The 21,451-nt window shown below is 43.5% G+C and overlaps 1 protein-coding gene across 1 annotated transcript in view; it reads left to right on the top strand.

Annotated features, from left to right (window-relative positions):
• The window catches only part of HIF1A (hypoxia inducible factor 1 subunit alpha), a 1,533,321-nt gene that overhangs the window by 1,030,785 nt on the left and 481,085 nt on the right, over nucleotides 1-21,451 (top strand). The window contains exons 10-11 of the mRNA XM_044074492.1: nucleotides 9,745-10,019; nucleotides 10,133-10,255. Of these exons, the coding sequence (XP_043930427.1) occupies nucleotides 9,745-10,019; nucleotides 10,133-10,255 (398 nt within the window). The remainder of the gene's footprint in view (nucleotides 1-9,744; nucleotides 10,020-10,132; nucleotides 10,256-21,451) is intronic.

Here is a 21,451-nt window from a genome sequence, read left to right as displayed (position 1 = left end):
TTCTCTGCACCCACTGATTGTTTGTAATAAAGAGCCAGGCAGCTTGGTGCAGAGAAAAACGTGCCCCGACTGCTTCCAGAGGAAAGCAATTGGCCAGCGCTTCAGGAGAGCTGATACAGTCTACCCGAGAAGGAATTTTTGGAGCCCTGGTTCTGGGGACCCCTTCTGCCCTGAAAGGGGTATCTTCCATTATTGGAATCCCCTCTGCCTCTGGAGGAGTCCTCACCACGTGCGTCATGGAAAGGACCTTGAGACTTCTTGTGTCACATCTTCCTGCTCCTCAGATTCCTGGAGATGGAACGCTGAGGTTTGGAAAACCGTAGGCCAACGGCAGACAAGGCTTTCCCGTCCTGCTTGCACCTAGCTAATGTATCCGTGACCTTAGCACTGAACAGAGCTGATGGTTTAATAGGGGCATTTAAAAAGGAAGACTTGGAGTCCGAGAGGTCACAGATGTGCATCCAGGCATAGTGTCTCATGACTACGCCTGCATCCGCAGCTCTAGCCACTCCTTCGGTTGCATGTGACAGCAACCTCATGGATGAATTGGATATTGACTCTAGGGTGGCAATTTGGAAAGCAACTTTATCTCATGCTCCGTACGATACTTGGCCCGCGAGGGTTCTGGAGAGTTCGGAGATAAGATCTCTCTGGAGCCTCGTAAAATGTGCCAAAAAGTTCAGAGACCTAACCGCAAAGGTCGCTGACGCAAAAACTCTCTTCCCTAACCTGTCCACTGCCCGGGACTCACTGTTGGGCGGGTGAACAGCAGGACTCTCTTCCGCAAGGGCCTTTTTCATGGCTGTCGCCACCACTATAGCGTCCACTGGCAAACGTCTAGACCAATGGGGTCGATTCTCTGGAAGGGAGAGTACCTTGTCTGATCTCCTGGGGATGGCCTCAACAGAGTCCGAGTTCTTCTATGCCCACTGCACAATGAGCTTAACCAACTCATCGGAGGGGGGGGGGTCACCCAAGAAGTAGAGGGCCGAGAGCGAAAGGCCTGCAGGAATACGGATTCCTCCGAAGAAGGATTGGAGGGCTTCCAGACACCCCTCTGTTATAAGATTTCCATGATGTCTCTGAAGGAGACATCGTCAGGGGGTGACCGTGGGGATCCTTCCCCATCATCGTAGTCCACATCTTCCATGAGGGATTCATGTGGGGAGTTCGTGTGTTTCCTCTTACACACCCGTTTCTTAGGCGGTTCTTCAGTGGGAGCATCCAAAGAATACTCAGAAAGGTAAATACCCTGGACAAGGGGCTTCCTGGGCCTTGTGCTCTCGGAGTCCTGGGAGGGTGGCCTTTGACAGCTGCGGCTCAGAAGGAACTGGGGGGATAACCGACGTAGGAGGATTGCTAGAAGCAAGCACCCTCTCCATCACCTGGAAAGCGGCCCTGCCTGAAGAGGAGTGGGAGACCAGAACCGAAGAAGGCAAAATTGGAACTGGGACCACACCCCACTCCATGCGGTCTTCCCCCCCGGGACGGAGCCTGTAGCAAACCCTGAACGGTAGTCACCCTCTGATCCGAAGCCGGGACCAACAACATAGTTGGAACCGAGACCGGAACCGGAGGTTCCACCACCCCCCCCCAAGCATGAGTTTAAGGGAGGGTGGGTTCCAATGGAACCGACACCCAAAGGGGCCTCGGGACCTCAGACACTGTCATTGGTGCCGAGGAAAGGGGTCCACTAGAAAACATTGGATATATAAGCCTTGGAACTGAGGGATCCAAGGGAGGAGTGTATTTAGGGGTCGCTGGAGTAATAGACCCAAAACCTGGAGTGTGACAGGGTCTAGACAAATTTGAAATTCCCCTGGCGGTCAGCAGCTGGTTAAACAGGTGCACCACATCCAATTCTGAAAGGCTGCTGGTGGATCTTACCGATGCCCCTGAGGGGGAATCAGACTGGTCCAGAAAGGGGCTGTGGGCTTGTCCGGCAAACGGGTCCACAGACGACGAGTATCGGGTCCGTGGTGTATCACAGAACGGCACCGACAATTCCAACTTCGAGACTGGCAGCAACGGTATGGTTGGAGCCGAGAACGGGCTCAGAGCCAAAGTCACAACAGGGGTGGATGTCAAAGAAGTTGTTGTCGGAACCGACATTGGAGCGGAGGTGGGCGACAGTGCCAAGACAGAGACTGACAAACTGATCGGAACCGAGGTAGTAGATGACGCTGTAGTCAGTGCCGGGGTAGGCACTGACGAGGCAACCTCAGTAAGCTTTGCTGGAGCCGAACACGGAACCAATGTAGTCCAAACTGAGGAGGCAGTACGGTGCTCGGAGGAAGACTTTTGGGCCTTGTGCTTGTGGCTTTTACCTCTATCACCAGCCGGTGAAGAGGGGTCTGAGCGAGGACGTTTCTTGTCCACAGAAGGAGGGGATGAGACCTCCGTCGCAGAAATAGCCGCCGAAAAAGGCGATGCAAGTAGGCCCTTCAAAATCAATTTATTCCGACGCTCATTCAGCGTCTGCTGACTGAGGCTAGCACAAATATCACACAGGGGTTTCGCCAACAAATGCGGAACCCGCAAACAGTACACACACTCTTCATGAAGGTCGCTATTCGGAAGTTTACCACTGCAAGGGGAGCAGTGTTTAAACCCCGTAGTTCCCTTCTTCTCAGACATAACAGTACACATTCTCACACAAAAGGAAAGGAGTTAGGAAAATGGAGAAAATGAAGAAAGGAAAGTGAGAGAGAGTGGAAATACCAACAATGGTAATAAGATACCACAAGGGCAGAAAGTTCAAAATACCAACAATGGTACGAAAGGAATATCTGTGGGTAGAGCTGAGTATATAAAGATATCAAAGAACAAGCACTAAACGAGAAAAAACTTTTACAAAAACTTGTGACTGTATAAGATAAATCACTTAGCCGGAGAGCTCGGTGAAACACTGCTATATGGCTGTGTGGCAAATGAGATCTGAGGTAACTGAGTAAAGGGCATTGTGGGTAGCAGCTTAGCTCGAGAGTTTTTGGTGCACGTAAGCTTGGTACAAGGCCGACTCGGTTCCGAGGGCTCAGAACCGAATCCATCAGTGATGAATAGGAAGAAGATTAACAACTTGAGATAGCTAACTTTGTGGGCTAGTCTACCTCTCCTCTTTCAGTAGACCTTTTTGGTTTCTCTGGACTTCAGAGATGCTTACCTTCGCAATTGCATAGCCAGCTGATACAAGCAAAATCTGAAAATCAAAGCAGGAGGTTTCTCTTACCCAGTTTAACTCTCTCTGTTATTTGGTTTGTCTGCTGCACCTGGGGTATTTATGAAGTGCCTGGCTCCAGTAATATTCAGGACCAAAGGCATTCACATTTTACCCATACCTGGACAGCTGCTTTATTCAGATCTCACCCAAGAGGGTAGACAGTCTCATGGTGTATATACCACCTAGGCAAATTACATTTACCCAAAAACAAGAACTGAAGATGATGTGAGCTGCTCTGCTTTGTAGCTAAATGATCTAGCTAACATTCTTGGGCAGGAGGTGCAGTTCTTTCCAACTCTGGGGACAATCCAGAAGCTCTAGATTTCATGTTTGAGGGGCAGATGTGTTTCTGCTGCTAATTTGTATAGGTAAGTAATGATAATGCAGTAGTGAACCTTCTGTTTAGATGTTCTGCTGTTAGAGTGAATGTGCTTTCACAGTTGTAGTATTTTGTTATATTCAGGCATCTTTTAAGGCACATTCTACAAAAGCAAGGTGTATTTTTTTTCCAAGAGTGTCTTTCTCTCTCTGCCAGATGTGATGCAGTGGCAGGAAATGTAGTTCACACCTTTCCAAAGCACTATCATGTGGATTGTGGTTCCAAGGCAGTGGTGTTTTTAAGGAATTTGTGAAAGGTACTTATCCTGGAGCCTCCACCTTGCTTTAGGATGCATAGTATGTCTGCTCACTAAACATTTTAATGAAAGGGACAGTGACCTATTAGTAGATTTGTATAAGGTACTCTCTTTGACAGTAAATGATAGAATTGACTTAAGCAGTCAGTATTAGACAATTTAGAAATAGCAGTTACAACTTTACCATGGAGTAAGGGGGTCAGGAACTGCACCCAGAGCCCTTGGTCAACACATTATACTGTTTACATATCCTTTCAAACATATGAATGAAACTATCAAAATGTGATCCCCCTCTGTAAATTGTGGAAGAAATTTACTGACGTTGGCTGCTTCTGGGGTTCAGTTACTCCCCTCGCCATTGCCTTCATGACTCTGGCTAAGAGTCAGCATCTTCTTTTCATGTTGCCTGTGCCTCTCATTCTCCTCAGCTTCCAGACTTCTCAGTTTCCCATGTTCTTCGGCCTCCAGACATCTCAGTCTTTCTGCTGATTCTATTTCCAAACATTTGGCTTCCAGTTCAAGTCTGTAACTCTAGATAGATCTTTAAGTCCTCTGCGGAAAGGTTGAACTGTCCGTTTTCTGAAAGTTGTACCTCCCCAGGGCCAGTCTGATTGTCCTCCTGGTTGCTAGTCTGTGATGCAGCTGTGACTAAGGCTGCAATCATCTCTGCTTTACTCAGGTTGGCATGCCCCAGTCCTTTGCTTGGCCACATCTCAGCCAACTGGCTCCTTGTCAGCTTGTCATACTCCTCTGCTGACATCCTAGCCTGCTCTCCATGACTGACTAAGCTAACAAAAAATAAAACTGTTGTGATATGAAACTCTGAATGTTCACTGGTGGCTGATGAGAGTACAAACACCTTTCTTAATGACAACTGTTTACAGGCTACAGGAGTTGAATATCCACACCACTGGATCCGAATACGTGAATAACCCACCACTGCCACTAATTAATATGTGACAGCCCACCATTAGCCAAGTAATCAAGGAACCTCAATCCTCACCACTGGCAACAGTGGGGGATGTGCACACTGGGAGGGTGACAAGTACACACAGGAAAGTGCAACTTCCCTTAAGAGCACACAGAGACCACAGGAAGTCTGCGGGTAGCTTCTCCCCCTTTCCCCAGATCCCCAATAAGACTCCTCACTGGCACAGCAATAGGGTTGAGATCACAGCTTAGTTGCCAAGCCAAGACCTCCAACACCCTCTCTGTCCAACCAGTGCTTTGTGCCCCTGCCCAAGTAGCGGACACACGCACATTTTGAGGTTTGATTTATACACAAGCGCACACACACACACTTGGGAATGGTTGGCACAGGATTACTAGCTGTGCCCCCTTCTGCTCAGACTGTAAAGTAGTTTTGACTGCCACCAGCCACTCCCTATCAACTACTTTAAGGGCCATAATAAAGGGTACTCAGTCTTACTGTGTAATGTTACTATTAATCCAAGTGCTAGTTTGACCAAGAGCAAGGCTATTAGGAGTGGCCTGCATAGGTTCATAGGTTGGTACTAGGCTGTCGGCCCTAGGGCCTATACAAGCCTAGCCATAACAATTCCCTGGCTATTTCTTCCCACACTATTTACTTTCTTGGACCCCTGTCTAGCAGGGTGACTGACATGATCCCCAGGGTGAATTTTCTCTCTCCCATCCAGTCATCAAGGTTCCTTTTGAAGAGGGCCAAAGAGACGCTCTGCTTGACATGTATGGGCAGTCTATTCCAGAGTCTGGGGAGTCTCTGGGTCAGGAACCTATCCCTCCAGCATGTTTTGTTTATTGTGATGACAAGATTTAGATCCCTGGAGCATGTAGCTCTGAGGGATTGGGATTTTTTGTAAGTGTAGCATGTCCAACAGCTCTGGGTCTGACATGGCCTTGTATGTTAAGCAGAGATTGCCTCGGAGTAGACGATATGCAAAGAGTATAGCTGGAGTTGTTTAAGGTGGTCAGCATAGGGCATGTGCTTTAGGCCTGTGATTCTTTTAGTGAGGTATTTCTGTGGCCTTTCCAGTTGTTGCAGATGCCTTGAGAGGTACATACCAAATGGGGCATTGTATTCTATAATGGGTCTAATGAGGGATGAGTACAGTGGGATAATGACCCCCTTTTTTCTGGATAAAAAGCCCTTAGTGATGAGGTGTGCCACATAGAAGGATTTCCTGACTGTTGTGGCAATGTGGTTATTGAAGGTGAGACCACTGTCCACCTGTATCCCTAAGTCTCTTATCACACTTTCGGTGTTTAGTGTGCTGCCACCTATGTGATAATTCACGGGTACATGTTTTTTCCCCAAAGGGGATAACTATACATTTCTTGGAATTGAGCTTGAGCCCATGGCTCTGGCACCAAGCATCTGTTTCTGTAAGGCCTTTTTGTAGAGTATCCACATCATTTGGGGATTCAATAATAGCTCCCAGTTTACAGTCATCTGCGAACTTTGTTAGCCAGAGTCCCTTAGTGTTGGCCTGTACTTCAGTGAAGTAGATGCCAAACAAGAGAGGTCCCAGGACTGAACCCTGCGGTACTCCACTTGTCACTTATCTGGAGCTGGATTTGGAGTCAGCTACTTTTACAGTGTTGGCTCTGTTAGTGTAAGCCAGTTGGCAACCCATCGAGTGACGTAGGGATTAATGCCCAGCTTAGTAAGTTTATCTATGATTCCAGAGTGGAGGATGGTGTCAAAGGCCTTGGCGAGGTCCAGATAGGCTGTGTGGACTGCCTTACCCTCGTCCACGGCTCTGGAGACTGATTCGAAAAAGTCAATAAGGTTCAGGAGACAAGATCAGCCCTTCACGAACCCAAACTGGGTGGGGTCCAATTTGTTAAGGTTGCCAATGTCTTTGTTTATAAGTTCCATGATAATACGTTCCATGGCCTTGCGGATCAGGCTCATCAGACTGATGGGGCAGTAGTTCCCGGATCCAAGGTGGATCCCCCCTTGTGGAGTGGGATAACTGTAGCTGTGCGTCACTCAGTGGGCACAAAGCCCGAGGTGAGGGTATGATTAAACATGGCACTTAGGTGAGGTGCCAGTTCATTTTGTAGTTCATGTAGTACACAGCCCGGGATGTCATGTGGTCCCATGGATGCTGTATTCTTAGCTTTGAAGAGTGCGTTTCTTACCTGTGTGGCTGTTATTTCCGGACTTTGGCAATCTTACAGTATTGAGATGGGCCATTTAGGGGGTGAGAGGGGGGTGAAGTTGGCACTGAATCGATCTGCCAGGATATTGGCAATGTCCTTGGGATCAGTATATTTAATGCCATTCTGTTGTAGCTCAGAGCAGATCTGAGCATTGCCATTTAGATTCTTGACATAGTTATTGAATGCCTTGTGGTTGTCTTTGGAATCTTTGGCAATTTTATTTTCGTAACTAGCTTTGGAGGATTTTATGAGGGATCTCAGCTTCTTACTGAGGCAGGTAAGGGAATTTTTTGCATCCTGGGATTTTCCTCTTTTCTGCAACAGTTTTTTCCTTTTGTTGTAAAGTTTGTTTATGGCAGGGGACCACCAGATTGGCTTCCTTTTTTTTGGAGGAGAGCATCTTGTTTCTATTTGGGATGGCACGATTCATGCATGAGTGGATGTGCTCGTACAGTGCCTTAGTGTAGGACTCAGCAGTCGAACTTTGAGTTCCCGTCTGCATGGGTGTCATGAAGTTTGTAACTTCCGACTTGAGTAGCATGAAGTTGGCCTTGGAAAAGTTTTTTATGGAGGTTTCCTTACTAAGGGTGGGATGTGGATGTTAAGGGTGATTAGCTTATGGTCTGACCTGACCAACGAGGGGGTGACCATAAGTGTGGAGCATCGATTTCCCATGTTGGTAGTGACCAGGTCTAGGATATTGGAGCCCCTAGTGGGACTATAGATTAGTTGATCCAGGGCACTGGAATTTATGAATTCCAAGAACCGTTGGGCAAAGGTGTTGGTGCATGAGTAGTTTTCCCAGTTAATAGCAGGGTAGTTGAAATCACCCAGTATTAGGGTGTTTGGTTGTGTATTAATATTTTCCAGTATGTTTAGAAAGGTGTAGTGAGAATCTTGGGGCATGGTGGGGGATCTGTTGCAAGCTACATTTTGGATTGCAGTCTTACCCAGTGTTAGTTGCACCTGGTGAATTTCAGACGCATTGTGTTGGGCAACTAACCTGGTGGTGTGAATATGGACACTCCTCCACCTTTAGTGTTTCGATCCTGGTTTGGTAGCCGAAAAGTGTGGTAAGAGTTGTAGCCTGGTATTGCAGGGGTGCTCTCTGGAGGCCTTGAACCAGGTCTCAGTTACTGCATAGTGTCACCAAATAGATATGCGAGTACTCTAAGAGCTTAAATATGTCTCACAAATATCAGCCACAATGACAGGTTTAAATATATTTAATAATAAATAGTAAAAACAAGAAAATACTGAGTAAATAATCACAGTTACATCAGAGTTCAAAATCATAATTCAAAGGAAATACTTAAAACAGTATTGTCTCAAATAAATAAAGAAAATGTCTAAGCTATGCTTCACTCTATTCCTGTCTGAATCTAAGAGAAATTACTGTAGGCTAGTTAACTTACTTCAGAGCCAGGCAAGACAAATGTTGTGAGTGGGTTTTCCAGCTGATCCTGTCAGGTCAAAGACAAAATACAAAATGCACTATGTCTGTGAGAGTTCTTAAATTAATATCTCAAATATTGCTGCTGGGATACTTGCAGCATGACATCACTTCTGTCATCTGACTATCCCAGGTGAAAACCCCACTGTAGCTGGTAGTATTTAGCATCTCTCTGTGAAAATACATAAACAAGGACTTTTCTTAGATCTAAGGCAAATGATGGAAGTTGTAAATTAATTTACATTTCTCCACATTTAAAGACAGTACAGAAAACTTCTAGTTCTAGACATTCTCTTACCGCACTTAAAACATCTTTTATGGCACAGTTATAAAATAATTTAATTTCAACTATTTTTCTGAATTTCTGCAGGTTAACCTTCTATATGCCAGTTCCCACTGTTGCAATATTTACACAGTTACAATAGTCTGTATATATTGTCGTTGTTTTCTAGTAGGGTACACTGTGAATACATCTTTAAGCTGAGTACTCTACAACATACCTCTTCAGCACACGTCTGTGCAAGCCATCTTATATGACATACAGTCGTAATACATTTGTAACACAAGCATATGAATCATGTTGATATTCACAAATGACACGTAACCATTTACAAAATTCCAGACAGCTGTGTTGGCAGTATGAACGTCTGACCCACTTCTGTATAAATCATGTTAATATTCACAAATGACATACAATTATTTACAAAATTCCAGATAGCTAGGCTGACAATATTTCCTTTTGTGACATAACAAATCTTGTTAAATCATGGACTTCATCTACATGATCCCTGAGCGGATTGCTATTGGGAGTTGTCAGTTAAGTTCATCTGTACTTTAACTTTGAGCATAGTGGAGGCCATTTTTCCCTAAATGTACTAGGTCAGGAAGCATACCAGATGGAGTTATTGAGTGAGTTTGTTCTGTCCAGAGTTTGCTTGCAATGAAGACTCTGGTCAATCTATGGGGGTCTGTTTTTAAGTAAGCATTTCTACACCAAACAACTCATTAAAGACATCAAATGTCTGAACATGAAACTCATCTGTACTGATCACTGCACTACCCCGGTAAACAAACAAAAATAAATAAATGTTACTTATAGGTCTTAATCATGACTTCCTTTTGTAACTCCATGTCTGTGAATAGCTTCTTTATTAGTTCTCTTCTAGTGTTTTTAGCTCCTACAGGATCTTGCCAAATCATTCTAAGACTAGTGTGCATTTATCGTTTATTTCCTTTTAGGATTATCAGGCATTTACAGTGGGTACATAATTTTAATTTATTTGTTACAGATACAGATGCACAGAGCCTTGACAGTGTTGCACTCTATGATGATGTTATGCTTTCATCAGATGAAAAAGTTCACTCTAGCATGGATAAGTCTCCACTGCCTGCATCAGAAGCAGCAAAACCACTGCAAAGTGATACAGACCCAGCACTTAATATGGAAGTAGTAACAAAGTTGGAACTGCCTCCTGAACCACTAGGGCTCTCCTTTACTGTAGCTCAAACACAGAAGCAACCAAACAGTCCTTCTGACCCCAGCGCTAGTCAGAACTCAACAGAGGTTAGTATTATTTACTGGAAGTAGTTATTTAAATTTGTTCACTTATTTCATTTCTTAATAGTTTTTTCATCTTTTGGTAGCTGCTTAACCATCTGAAATTCTTGCCTTTGCAGCCAAGCAGTCCCTCGGACTACTGTTTCAGAGTAGAGAGTGATATTGACAATGAATTTAAACTTGATTTGGTGGAGAAACTTTTTGCTGTTGACACAGAGGCAAAGAATCCATTCTCTGCACAGGTAAGTAGCTGGTTTCTCTTTCTCTCCCCTTCGTGTAGCTGTAGGTCTTACCATTAAGGAATCTCCTGAATGATTCCTGAGTTAGGAATTACATCACCAGTCATATTCTGACTTTTTTTTTTCAGCAAAATCCCACATTCATAGATGTGTGTTCCATGGATGACACTGTATGATGTACTCACTGGATACATTAGCACACTCATCCCGGATGCCTGCGAGGTCTATTTTGCTGCTCATGTTTCAGATATCAATCCTTGCTGTCATCTGCAAAGGTGCAGTTTCAGGCCTAATAACAATAGTAGTAGTAGTAATAATAATGATCAGTGAGGCCATCAAGTTAACCAAAGAAAAAAACAGTAGTGCACCAGCACTGTTGGTATAGTTAGGAAGTTAATTATCAGAGACCCCAGATGTTCAGTACTGAAAGTTCTTCACACAAACTATCAAACAGGACCTCCATGCAGGTATATTTCTGAGCATTGTCAGAAGGACAAGCACAAAGTGGCCTGGTTGTGTACTGTACCTCTTGAGATAAATGTAGAGTTCCTCTGCTCATCAGTCCCTTCAGATGGAAAGGCTGCCATTGACTATTGAGTACTGAGTCCAAAACAGCCCTTGGTTTTGGTCTTTTTGAGTGGGGAAGGTGCACCTTGGCTTTCTCCTTGCCAGCACCTGCTTCACACACACATGTGTGTGTGTGTGCGTGCTTGTGCTGGTGTGGTTGATTCCTGTACACATGGTCACAGATTCTTTGTCTGATCACAAAAGTTTGAAAGAAGAAAGGCCAGAACTTATTCTTGTAGCCCCTTTATCTGGAAAGGGTTTGCTTCTAGGCTCACAGGTCTCTGGTAATGTAGAGAAACCCTCCAGGCAAAGACAAGGGATATCTGCTTCAGTTGAAATGAAAGTCTCAATTCATGGCCTTACTTTAGAGCTTGTGATTCTTGAGGAATTTTGCCAGATATATGTTTCAGAGGTTGCGTATGATGGGAAGCCTTCCACTTAATAGGGCTGCATTGCCAAATGGATATCATTCTCAACATGGTAATTGTTCTCCATTTGAGCAGGGTGGTACCTTGTGTCACCCCATCAGGTGGCACGATTGACCACGAGTTCACATTGCTGTGTGCTGCCCTTGAGGTTTCTGACATAGCGGAAGAAGGCCATATTTGTGAGTATGAAGTCCAGTATGTTGGAGCCAATAGTGGGCATAGTCACTGCTTGGTTAAGGGTGTTTGTGTTTAAGAAGTTTAGGAATTTCTGTGCCATGTAGGATTACCAGTCTGTAGAGGAGTAGTTAAAGTCTCCCATGAGTAAGGTGTTGGGTTGGACGGTAAGTGTCTGCAGTATGTCCAAGTATGTATTCTGAGCTTCTTGGTACGTGGCAGGTGACCTGTAGCTGGCTAGGATATGGTATGGGATTTTGTGTATGTTGATCTGCGCGTGGAGAAACTCCAGTGAGTTATCCTGTTTGACCAACCTAGGGGTATGCTTTTTATTGATGCATATCGAGATACTTACACTTTTAGCCCTTGTCTGTGTAGCTTCTGATCTAAAAGTATAGAAGGCACGGAAATCTTGCACTGCTGGGGTACTATTTGCTGCTTCAGACCATGTCTTAGTAAATGCACAGATGTCTATATTCTCAAGTGTGAGGGCTCAGAGGGAGTGTAGTGTTTAATTTAGGCTCTTGGCATTGAGCATTACCACCTTGAGGTTCATTTGAGTTGATTTTGCTGTGTTGGTAGATTTATCAGTTTGGCATTGCCTATAAAACAGCACTATGGGGGAGGATAAAGTTTTAGCCAGTATTCATAAGCATAGAGAGGACAGGTGCAGACCATCCTTGGCAAAGCAATGTCATTTATCCATGTATTACTAACCTGAAAAATATTGGATTCCTTTAGAATTACACTATAAAGACCGCCAAAGGTTGAAATCCACCATCCTTTACTCGTAATGTGGCATCATCCTCAGTGATGATACTGTAGTTCTCCAGTGCTAGGCTCATACCAGCCTGAGAGCTCCATAATGTCTCTCTTCATATAGTCCTGGGAAGTATGTCTCAGGTCATTTACGCCTAAATAAACATCATACCCTCTTTGAGCCTTCTTTAGCTTACCCCAATCTTTACCCATCAAAACCAGTAGGAAACTCTTTTTGATCTGTAAATTATTTTAAACATCTATACATCTTACTAACCTTAACTATCATTCTTATCCCTCACCTCTTTAAAACTAACCCACTAGGGATTTTTCTTTCCCTTTATTAATTCTTTCAACCTAACAATACCCCTCTAGTGATCTTTTCCTTTAACTTTCAACCTATTTCAATATTAACGAAAACTGTGTATATATATCTTGTAAATTACTTTTTTTTTCTCTGATGTTACTTCCCACAATTTATTAGTCTGTTTCTCGTTTTGTTATATTGTAATTTAATTTCTGTAAATTCTTGTAAAATACTGTGTAATTATGTGTTTGTGGAGCGTTTCTCCCCGGCTGTCTGCTGAAAATGGGCTTCTATCCCAGTCGGACTTTCCCGGCCAACAAATGTCAATAAAATAAATAAATGGACTATGATGGAATCATACCAGTACCTGCTGTGTAACGAGTTAAGTGCATGCATGATTTTGCAGATCTTGGCTCCAAATAAGCAACTGTTATGTTCTCCTTATTCTGTCTGATTAGAGGGGCACCAGTACATCATACAATGGAGTCCCTTATTACAAGATTCCTGGGAGGTTTGTTTGCTTGTCGTAGGGGCTTAGTGTTTGGGGCTCCATTACGAGTGACTGTGTGGTACTAGTTGTTTTTTCTGAATGTCCTTTTGGCTTGCTGAGGCATAGCTTTCCCAATGGGCAGTCTAAGTGATCTCTGTCTAGGAAGATTGCTTTAAGTGCCTCAGTATACATTAGTCTTTGCCTCAGTATACATTAGTCTTTGGGTGTAGTGTGTTTTCTTTCATGTGTTTACTATTTATTGTTTATTCTTACTATATATTACATGTTTTATTGTCTTCTGCCAACTTTTTAAATGTATTTTATTACTATAAACAAATTGCGCTGTTGTACTGCAGTTGTCTGCCTTCCTGGGCCTGCTAAATCATTTTAGTTACTGTTTTCATTGTTTGTAAAGCTTTTTTTATCCATTTTCACTGTTTGAAAGGTATTAACTAGAAATTTTTTTTCCATTTGTTAAGCATCTGTTTGTTTGATTTGATATTCCTGCCAAGGAGTGTCCTACAACTGATTTGTTTGCAGTTAAAAGCATTCTCTAGAATCCCCTTGCACTTTTTTTTGTTTAAAACATTTATTTTGTCTCTCACTGCTGTGGTAAACATTTCTGCCTAAAATAGTGTAGTTAGTAGCTGAAGCATAGTCCAGACTTGGGGTTGTGTTTCTGGGCCTGGTTGTTTGTTTTGAGCACGTTTTCCAGACCATCTTGGCCCTTCTGCACTCTAATGAGAGGATTGTGCTGATTGGTCTCTGGCTGGTAAAGGTTGGCTGGTCTACGGTTTGGAGTAAGCACCTCATTTGTTCTTTTGACCTTTTTTAAAGTTGTTTTATGTTTTAAACTTCTGGTATTTAACCCCCACCCTTGAGTGGGTGTCTGCTTGTTTGCTCATCACACAGCATTGTGGACTGCTGTGCAATTGTGTGCCATAGCCAGACAGATAACTTTGACAGTGTTTCCCTTAGATACAGCTGTATCCCAACAGTGTAGTTCCTCATCTTTAGCACATTTCCGAGCAAAGATGCAGTACTAGTAAATCTGTGTAAGGATCCCATTGTAATAGCCTCAATAGTTTTTCTGAGTCCCGGTCTACGTACTAGTGTAGCATTAAGCCTGGCCTCTGAGGTATTAACACAACTTACCCACTAGTTATTCCTGTGTGTGACCCCTTTCCCACCATATTCCTATTTCTGTCCATATAAATTCACCTGGCACTTTGAACGGATAAGTTCCCACAATTTCTACAGCCAGGTTGGTCGAAATGAGCATCCTGAGGCAGTGTAGCAACTGCCTCATGTACACAGACAACCCTCTACTTCTAGTCGACACAAACTCAACATGAGAGAGATTAAACTGTAGTAACAACCTTGAATCAATGTTCTCTCACACATCAGTCAGTACATCTGACACTGAGCAGGTTGCCAACACGCACACCTCACCACCTGTTCCACCCAAACACACATCACACACACCTACATACACAGAAGTCCTTGCCGCAAACTTACCTAAACACAAGCATGCTACACACAATACTTCCTCTGCAGAACACAGTATATACAACAGCTCATGCACCAGTGTCTCACCTGTCAAGCCCATAAGGCTAAACACTAAACCTAACCTATTAGTCATAGGAGACTCCATCATGAGACATGCAGATGTCCTTCTCACCAGGTTGGATAAGGAGAAGGTCACTGTCAGCTGTCTTGTCAGGTGCCAGGATCCTCCATGTCGCACATCACTCAACTCTCACAACAACAGTTACCATTATGACTCTGTCATAGTCCATGTTGGTGTGAAAGACTTGAGATGTACCTCTGTGAACTATATAAAGAGAGATGTGACTGAGCTCTCAGACTGTTTCTGTCAGGCAGGTATGTCCTCAGCCGTAAGCAGCATTTTACCTTCTCCTAGAATGATTCCTCAATACAAACAGAAAACTATTGACTTTATTTTTTATTTTATTTTACATTTGTTGACCGGGCTAGTCTAGCTGGAGATATTTCCATTTTCAGTAGAGGCCCGGGGAGAAAAGCTCCACAGAGAATACAAAAAGGAAACATACTTGTGTTTTAAAGAAAGTTTGAATAGACAAAAACTAACAACTGTACAGTTACTTATTATTATTACTAAGTGAGTTAATTACTGACTCACACAGTCCCCAAAATAAAACAAAAATACCTATACAAACATAAAATACTAAGTAAGATAACGATATTAAATGAAATAATTACCACACACAGTTAAAGTCAAAGACATTATATAACGTTAAAAAATACTTTATCAGATATTGATACAGGAGGGAAGTACAAGAAAAGAGAGCTAAGAATAAGGGAAATTAGAAGTGATTAGTTATAGAAAGGAGAGCAAGTAGGTAGGAAGTAGGAGATAGTTTTGAAGTAGAGTATAAGTAGTGGAAAGTTAATCAGGTTTACTACAGGATCCTCCAACTTCAATAATTGGCTTAGTTTTTGGTGTCATTCTAAGGGAATCCTGTATCTGTCAGCCTGGGATGACATGATTGGCAGACTTCGATGCTTTGCCAGAGATGGTCTTCATCTGTCAACCCTGGGATTTTGGCTACTGACTAAGGCTCTTGTCATCCCCATAGTGCCTTTTTTAGGCAGTGTCAGAAGGACAAAACTCCCGATGTAAAAATACCAACCAAAAACAACCTCAAGGTCATGTTGCTAAACACTAAGAGTCTTAAAATGAAACTGCACTCACTGGAAGCAGTCGTCACCCTGGAGGCAGTAGACATGTCACAGAGACATGGTTCAAGGTTGTGGAGAGCACCCCAGCCATACTGGGTTACACGTCCTTTCACACATTCAGACCACAAACTGAAGGCAAGAAAACTAAAGGAGACAGTGTATCAATATTCATCAAGAATAAATACACCTCCAGATTGGTCGAACAGTATGATGCCCTAGAGATACTTCAGGTGAAATTAACCATTGTTAGGACAACTATTCAAGTCACTGCCAGCTATAGAACCCCATCAATGAATCAGGAGACCCACTCTGCCTATTTGGATCAACTTAAGTCTATCAAGATACATCCTAACACCATACTTTTGGGTGACTTCATTGACTGGGTAAATTACTTGTGCTCAAACTCACCTGCCTAAAGGTTTTTCAACTTTAATAGCTCCACTGCCCTGGACCAGCTCGTTGACACCCCCAGCAGGGGCACCAACATGCTGGACCTGGTGCTTACAAATATGGGAGACCACTGTAGCTCCCCCACTGTGAGTTCATCCCTGTTGAGATCTGACCACAAATCAGTCTCATTTGAAGCAACTGTCACACCTGACCCTCCCCTAGCAGCAACTAGACTAAAAAGAACTTCTCCAAAGCAGATTATAACCTCTTACGGGATAATATAAATAGCTTAATTGCACCTCTCCCCTCACACAGAACCAGTAACTATGCCAAGCTCTACAATAATGCCCTATGCAAGCACCTCTATAACTGCATTGACTTGGCAGTACCTGTTAGGACCAAAACAAGCTCTTCAAGGGAAAGCAAACCTGCCTGGTGGACAACCACCATTAACAGGCTTTACAATAAAAGGAAGAAAATGCTGTCCAAGAGAAAATAGGAGCAGGCTGTAAAATGAAGACCCTCCTTGCTCAACTTAAATAAGACTTTTTGTGAAGTCCTCCAAGGTGAACTACGAATCCAGGTTAGCTTCCTTAACCAAGGACAACCATAAGGCGTTCTTAAGTTACATCCGTAACCTAAAATGTAAGGCTCAGAATTGTGCCAAACTGGTAGTTAATGGTAAGTCATACACAGAGCTGGTGGACATAGCTAACCTGCTAGCCAACAGGTTCAGGGAAAACTTCACTCTCCCGTCCCAGTCACATGTACTTCATGACATCCCTACCACCTGTCCCCTACCTTGTATCTCTAAAGGGCAGGTCGTAAATGCCCACCCTGAGGCCAAAAACACAGCATCAGTGGGACCTGATAACATCCCAGGCTGCGTCCTACATGGGCTCAAACAAGAATTAGCATCACCATTGGTTACTTTTTTCAGTCACAGTCTAAGCACTTGCTTCATCCCAGCTGAATGGAAAACAACCACTATTATCCCCCTGCACAAAGATGGTGCTTCTACTGACCCTGGGAACTGATATAATAGCCTGACTAGCCTTACCTGCATGGGAATTCTCATGGACCTTGTTAACAACGATGTAGGTAATCTCCAAACACTAGATCCTACCCAATTTGGATTTGTCAAGGTGAGATCATGCTTGTTAAACCTGCTGGACATCTTTGAGACAGTTACAAGGGCTCTGGATGAGGGGAAATCTGTGTACGGCCTACCTAGACTTGGTCATGGCATATGACACTATCCCTCACTCAGGCATCATTGACAAACTCTCTCAACTAGGCATCAACCCTTATATTGTAAGGTGGGTTGCAAACTGCCTCTCTGATAGAACCCATACAGTCAAAATAGGGGAATCCACCTCCAACAGCAGACCCATTACACCAGTGGTATTCCACAGGGATCGTTCCTTCTACTGTTTGGAATTTATTTCTCCGAAGTACCAGCTAAAACCAAGAGGCTATAGCTGACTAAGTTTGATGACTGCTGCAAACTAGGTGTAGTCATAGAATCTCCATTCGATGTCAACATCCTTCAAAGAAGGTCTTACGCAAACAAATGATTGGTGCCAAAGTCATGGCCTCAAACTGGGTGAAGAAAAATGTATCGTCATCCCTTTTGGCAAGAGCGATGTTCCTGCAAATTACCACAGCAATTGCAGTACCCTTAATACACACTCAGTGATGACCGCTCTGGGCCTTGTCTTTGATCACCATGTCCCCAGAGCAATAAAAAAGGCAATCTTTATGGCTCACCTCATAAGTTAGGGCATAGCCTTGAGAAAAAGTGAAGTTATCACCTCCATCTACTCTTCACTTGTTACGTCAATAATTGAGTACAACACCCCTTTTGGAATGTACCTTTCAGAGCACCTGCAGCAATTGTGGAGAAACCACAAAGGTTCCTTACAAAGAAAATTTAAGGTCTTCAGCAGCTATTGTATGTGGACCAGCGGAAATCACTGTCACTTTATTCTGTTTCATACAGACTACTCAGAGGCGATCTCTGCCTTGCATGTAAGACAATCTCTGACCCCGCTTTATTGGAAATGCTGCACATCCACAAGTCAAATGGCACACAGGTTACTTGCTCTAAAGGCCTAAACCTGATATGCAACATCAATAGAACCTGCTGGAGGGCAGATTTGTCTCCCAGAGGTTACCACACCTTTGGAATAGACTCCCACTTCACATCAAGAGTACCTCATTGGCCCTCTTCAAGCATAATCTGGACGATTGGATGGGTAACTGTAAATTCTCTTTGGGGTTCTTCCTGTGTCACTCTTGGATAGGTGCAGTAGGTGCTGATCATGGTAACAATGGTAAAATTTGGCTAGGCTTGTAAGGGCCCTCGGGCCATTAGCCTAGTAATTTCCTGTGCTCCTATAGAAAGGCATCTCAGTTGTTCATCTCTGTTGCTGCAAGGAGGGAATGCCTTGCATTTGCCAAACCAATCCTTTCCAAGTACAGTGCAGTTCTGTCTGCATTCTGTTTTGCCATAGGCAGCTAACCACTACCTAGTGAAAGCTGCAGTTAAGACTCCAAAGCATCATAGAATTGACTAGTCATAGTGTGCACTTTGTCTTTATTACGGACATCTGCATCACAGCCACTTGCTGTCTGGGATATAATTCTCTGAGCATTATAATAACCACAGCTCTGAGAGTCTGGCATTCTTTGTATGCCATTATTTCAGGATTTTGAGTTCTTAGCTGTGTTTTAGTGTGGTCCTCTGGTTAATTTTCTGTGTAGGTATAAAACATGGCGTTAAACACAGTCACTGGACCAATTAAGATGGGTCCCTGATATTACACAACCTATGTGATCAAATTACAAGGATCCTTCTCCTGCATTCCAGAGTTAGTGTAATCCTTCACCTGTCAGAATCTGGAGTTTTTACAGCACAATCCTTCATTCAGGGGCATCTATGCACCAGATTAATGCATGCTGTGATGCAGAACATAGGCATATGTAAGCATGCTTATCCACTAGGTTTCCCAGTTCTTTATGACTCGTGTGCTTTAATTCTCAGTCCTTGCTGTCTTCACTGAAATCCATTAGGCCCATACCTGATCATCATAGTAAACATCCATATGGCCATCCAAGACTGCTACCAGCATTTCTTCCATTCTCTTTCTGGAAAGAAGACTGTGACTGGAGCTTCAAGGAGGGCCATTTCATAGGTTTCCACCTAAAGGACTCAAATGTCACCAGCTCTATGAAGTGGTCAGGCTCCTCCTACCCATTATGACCTTGTGGAGGAAGGACTGTGGCTCAGTGCCAGATGGTGAGGTAGTTCCTATAGGAGTGCTGCATCTGTGTTTCATATTGAAGAGCCTCTCCCTATTGTATCTTAATGGTGGACCAGTTTGCTCATCTGCTACATCAGTGCCATTAAATTTACGGACTCAAGTTTGTTTCTTGCAAATCTTCATTCCTGGTGGCATTACCTGTGAACATCACATTTTGGAGCTTCAAACCATTGTGGAAGGATGCACATCTGGTATGTCACAAGGATAGGGTGGCCCTCACAGTGAACTCCTGCTTCCTTCTGAAGGTGGTTTTGAAGGACACCTCCCCCACCAAAACAATTTAATCTGCCAGTTTTGTTTGCGGTAGCAGAAACTAAGGGAGAGAGAGCCCTACTTTCTAGACAGGCACTGTCAGTTTAAGTTCTGCCTCAGAAGGTATGCAAGCTTTAAAAAAAAATGGATTGGTTGTTCATCTCTTTTGGTCTTTCGAATGAAGGGCTTGCAGTTGTCAACCAGACACTTTCCAAGTAGATTGACTGATACATGCCATCATTCAACTAACTGCCCATCAGCAAATGCTGCACTTAAAGCCCGATCCAGTAGATGAAATGTCTGTCTCCAGTGCTGCTGCATGTCTGTTTTTTTTTAGACATTTGTACATCCATATCCACCTTCACCAAAAATTTAATGTCACTGCAGTGACTCTTGGATTTGTCTCACTTTTAGGATGCCTGCTCCCAAAACTCATTCCTTCCACCCTGCTGGTACTGTTTGGGATTCAGCTGTACAGGATGGTCCACGTAGTTATAGCAGACATATTCTTACAGTACAAATTAATCTAGAGAGGCCTTTCTTGACCGGTTGGGTATACCATTTCCCATCTCTCTCTGTCGCTGAATGGTTCTTCCTCAGTAACCAGTCTGGGAGAGGCAAGTAGTTTTTTTTTTCTTGTTTTAAAATGTAGTGTTGATTTGCAGGTGGGTGATGACTAGTAACTAGAAGGTGAACTGGCGACGTGTGGAGGAGTATATTTATGTACCTGGTGTTCTACATCACAGTATGCAATGGCTGGGTGTCTGGACTTCCCCAAATGAGAGAGTTCTTGGAAAAAAATGCCAAATTCTGATTGGAAGAGAATTATTAGCCAACCTAACCCTGGACCCATCAAAAAAGAGTCTCTAGCTCTAATTTTTTTTTCCATATCTATTAATTTATGAGAAGACTCTCCTTGATATGTCATGAGTTGTCCCCCTTCCCATCCCCCTGTGGGTGAGCATGTTCTCCCTTCAGCCTTAGCTTTTGAAGTTCCTTTAAGTGACGCAGGAATTTACTTGTATATCGCTTAACACTTACCAGCATTGTACAGGTCTGATCTTTAGTGCTGTTTCTCGATTCACAGGAAGTTGCTTGTTATTGTCTGGGTAAGGGAAATTGCTGGACTTGGGGGTAAATGTGCTTATGTATAAAGTATTATATATAGCAGAAGAAACAGGCCAACATCTCTGAGAAATGCTGTTTTCTGATTTGTGGAGGTCATTCCAATTACTGACACCACAAAGGAGGGTTTCATCGGCATTAAGCTGATGAGGTAAGAATTAGTTTGTCTTTCTGCAGGCCTGACTGAAGAGCATGCCATGGGTGGAAGTACCTGAAGGCTAATGTCAGTGTTTCTCTTCTGCCCATCACAGAACTAAAAAAAGAAAAATCAATATTTTATGTTTTCCCACTTGAAAAGGAGAGTGATATACCATGGTTTGGTTCATTCACATCCTGTTCAGGACTGCAGCTTGTGCTTGCAGTCACCTTGACACCAGTGTAAATGTTGCCAGGCTTCAACTCCTCCTCTTACCCACAGTCCCTTACTCTTCATCTTTGTTTCTGTATCTTGCCCACTATTGATGGCAAATAGCCTCAAGCTTCATTGCTAACAGTTTTGTTGGAGTGGCTTTCCCCTTGTGGGTATTTACTTTCATGGGTTAGGGGCGATCACCCAAAAGAAAATTTCTGGTGAGCAATTTTTTTCCCCCACTAATTCTTGCTAATTTCTCCTCCCTTGTTTTACTGATGCATTTTGTCTGTGGTAAGTCAGTGGCC

The sequence above is a fragment of the Protopterus annectens genome, chromosome 6.part0 (genome assembly GCF_019279795.1).
Source record: "Protopterus annectens isolate FY-2018-M chromosome 6.part0, PAN1.0, whole genome shotgun sequence".
NCBI lineage: Eukaryota > Metazoa > Chordata > Ceratodontiformes > Protopteridae > Protopterus > Protopterus annectens.
This window is presented reverse-complemented; position numbering and strand designations above follow the sequence as displayed.